General features: G+C 49.7%; 1 protein-coding gene across 1 annotated transcript; it reads right to left on the reverse strand.

Annotated features, from left to right (window-relative positions):
* Positions 1 to 1,210: 1,210 nt before the first annotated feature.
* On the reverse strand, positions 1,211 to 2,802 carry FOXG_01491 (uncharacterized protein). Its single transcript, XM_018378339.1, has 2 exons — positions 1,858 to 2,802; positions 1,211 to 1,793 (listed from the first exon to the last, which is right to left on the reverse strand). Exons 1-2 carry the CDS (start codon positions 2,708 to 2,710, stop codon positions 1,702 to 1,704), a joined length of 945 nt encoding a protein of 314 aa, XP_018234245.1. The 5' UTR covers positions 2,711 to 2,802; the 3' UTR covers positions 1,211 to 1,701.
* Between the last annotated feature and the right edge of the window lie 470 nt (positions 2,803 to 3,272).

A 3,272-nucleotide genomic window follows, 5' to 3' on the forward strand; every position in this document is an offset into this window, starting at 1 on the left:
TGATGAGAGCGATTTCTGGATTTGAGGCATCAGTACTAACTCTAGCTGGATCCGCGTTGGCACGGGATAAGTGGCGGCCTCAATCTTGAGTTCGACGAGGACACCGCGTGATGTTGGTTATCATTACGCCGACAACTCTGGATCTCCTATGCCGTCATTATGCTAAGGTTCAACAGTTATCGAAGATTCGCCTAGCGCATCGCCATTGTAAGTTTATCTTAACTTTCGCAGCGTTTGTGGATTCCTACCATAGGGCTTGACATGATTCCAATGGCTCCAATTCCCGTTTTGCACGAGACACGTTTGTTGTGATCATTATGCTTCTAAAGAATTGTTTTATTTGAGTCAACATCAGTTTTCAAGATTGTCAAGTACCGATCCCCCAGGGGTTAATTGAACATCATTTTCGGAAGATTCTCCATCCCGCCACACCGTTGTGCCGCTGGATCTTCAAAATTAAACCAACCGCTTTTCTTCCTGAACATGCATGAGCTGAAACACTTGAAGCCACCCCACTGAAACTGTTCTAGAAACCTTCTCATTCTACAGCAATCCACTCTCCAGCTCAACAGCTGATGCAATGGTCTGCGATAATTAATCTATATAGAGCTATCCGCTTGTTCATATCAACGAGCTGCTTACCCCAAGAGTCACTAGCACAAAAGTATTATGGACGACTCATGGATCGGCCCCTATACCCGCGCCTTTAATGTCATATTGCGCGTCAAAGCAACGTCCCTCGCTGAGACGCTGCGACCACCGGGCTGCGGAAGAATGACCGCAATTACAACAACCACAGTTAAATACGAAGTTCCTCACCGTCTGGCCAACCGGAGGGCATTCGTTATTCAATTGCCATGGAGCTAATAGTGCCAGGGATGCTCAGCACTTCGCCGATTGCCACCCGCTCCGTCCCGATTCAAACTTGATAAAAGCCCGCTGTTATATCAAGGTCCAGGGCTCATGTACTTTTAGTATTACTCCAACGTTCGTCCTGCATTAGCGCTAACGATACGATTATTCAACGTTACTTCACGGCAACATAGCCGATTGCGGTATAAAATCATGACATGAGCGGATAGCGGGAGCTACCAGCGCCTTGGTGGCTTGCTAATTACCGTCAAGGAGCACCCTTCAGGGTTCGATGGGATGGCCCGTACATATTTGCTGCAATCCGGTTCGGCCGGTAGGTGCTTGACATGTTTAGCATGTCAGAAAATGTCTTATATGCACATGAAGAAGGCTGGGGTTCTCAAAGTTCGTTGACCCCCTGCATGTCATTAAATACTCTTCAGGGCGCGTGAAAGAAGCGTTGACATCTTGCAACAAGGATTCCCATGTGATGAACAGGTACGACTTTCCGGAGCCCGAGGAGCCGGAGACGTGATGCCGCATCAGCTCATCTGAGATCTATGGTTACATTTGTCCGAGTGCACCAACTGTTATTTCGAACCGACACGATATGAACCACCAAGGAACAGGAGTGCTTTTCATGACGGGTACCAGCCATAATTGCCCGTCCACACGATCACAATCCAAACATTACAGCTTCTTTCGAAGGCCGGGCATGGGGTTTTAAAACTACAAAGGTATGTTTATACATGAGGTTGGATGAGCGCCCCGCTCACCACCCTTCTCATCATGATCACAGCAACATGCTCAATCCAAAGTCGTGAAATGTCAACTCTTTGCAAAATTTGCTTATCGCTTAACCCAGGCGGGCATCTTGCGTGCCTTGACATGGCCGTGCTTCTTCCTCTCCACTGTCCTTGGGTCTCTGGTGATACACCCAGCTGTAAATACGAGCGTTAGTCATTGCAACATAACCCATCGCGACGGTGATTATCAAGCACATACCTTTTCGAAGAGCAGTTTTGAGCGCTGGCTCGTGAACGATCAGAGCTTTGGCAACCGCCAACGTAAGAGCCTCGGCCTGACCGGTTGTTCCACCACCCTCCACCAATGCCCAGACATTGTACTTGTCTAATCTCTCAGTGGCCTGAAGAGCCCAGACCGCACTCTCACGATCATGAACACGACCGAAGGCTTGGCTGAGGGTCTTGCCATTGATCAGCACCTCTCCTGTACCCTCCACAACCCAAGCCCGAGCAGTAGATTCCTTTCTCTTGCCGACACCAATGGCTCGTCCAAACTTGTCGACTGTCACCTCATGAGGTACGTTCATGAAAGGGTTGATGTCTCGCTTAAAATCCTCAAGAGCAACCCGGACTTCCTCAGGGAAGAGTGAGGTCTCAATCTGGTTCAGGCGCTTGGCAACTCGAATCACCTTGGCGTAGTGGGAGGCCTTAATTGGTTCACCAAGTTTCGATCGCATTTCATCGAGCTTTACCCAAGCTGTCGGAGGAGCAGCGCTTGGGGGTAGTGTCGGAAGAGTGTAATATTTGGTGAGAAGACGAGCAATTCGGAGGTACATCTCATTGAATTGAGGTTCCCGAGAGAAGTACGAAGCCGAGACGGGAACGGCTCTTGCATGCTGGACGTCTTGGAATGGCAGAGAAATCTTCGAACTCGAATCTATCACGGCGAAAGGGTCGGTCTTGGGTTCGACGATCGTTGAAGATGTTTCACTGGCGATGCTTCGTACACCGAGGGGAAAAGTCGCTCTTTGCAAGGCAGGCTGAGGCCATGGTGCTCGGAAAAGTTTGCCTTGACATCTTAGCTGCCGTAGGCTGTGTGTAAATGTCGACATGATGGCCAATTCGGAGGATGGCCCCGTCGGTATCGTATCGGACCACGAGGTTCACTGACTGTCCAAAAAACTTCACGGGAATTCAAGGTCCATCACGGGCTAGCTGAGTCGGTGAGGTCACGTGGATAGGATGTCCGAATAGACTTATCTGTACGCCACATGTCTCACCCGCCACACTGCATCACAGCCACTTCTTTCGCAGCTCGTTGCTCGGGCAGTAAGGCAGGACCCCACTAGCGCGGGGCAAGCAATTTGACACACTTATTAGAAAAAAACTTCCCCTCCCTCTTTTTTCTCCTCCTCATTCCTCCTTCGTCTCTTTGTCTGTCAACTTGTCTGTTCTCAGCTGCCTCAGCAAAGCAATCAAGATGGCTTTCGGAACTCTCTTCACCCGCGAGGTACATACTCTCGAGCATTGAAATTGAATCTGAATTTGCTGCAAGTGCAAACAAAGAGCGTCGTTACTGACTGGTCTTGGTTCTTCCAGAACAACTGCCGTTCTACCGCCATACGCGCGGGCTGCTAAGGCGAACGACATCGAGCTCAACATCGTCGAGGCCGA

Source organism: Fusarium oxysporum, chromosome 5 (assembly GCF_000149955.1).
Source record: "Fusarium oxysporum f. sp. lycopersici 4287 chromosome 5, whole genome shotgun sequence".
Classification (NCBI taxonomy): domain Eukaryota; kingdom Fungi; phylum Ascomycota; class Sordariomycetes; order Hypocreales; family Nectriaceae; genus Fusarium; species Fusarium oxysporum.

Bases quoted from the DNA above. Each gene is read 5' to 3' on its own strand.
- FOXG_01491 (XM_018378339.1), bottom strand. From the start codon at position 2,710: ATGTCGACATTTACACACAGCCTACGGCAGCTAAGATGTCAAGGCAAA. The intron at 1,794-1,857 runs GTATGTGCTTGA...TCGTATTTACAG, and splicing joins CAAAACTGCTCTTCGAAAAG to CTGGGTGTATCACCAGAGAC.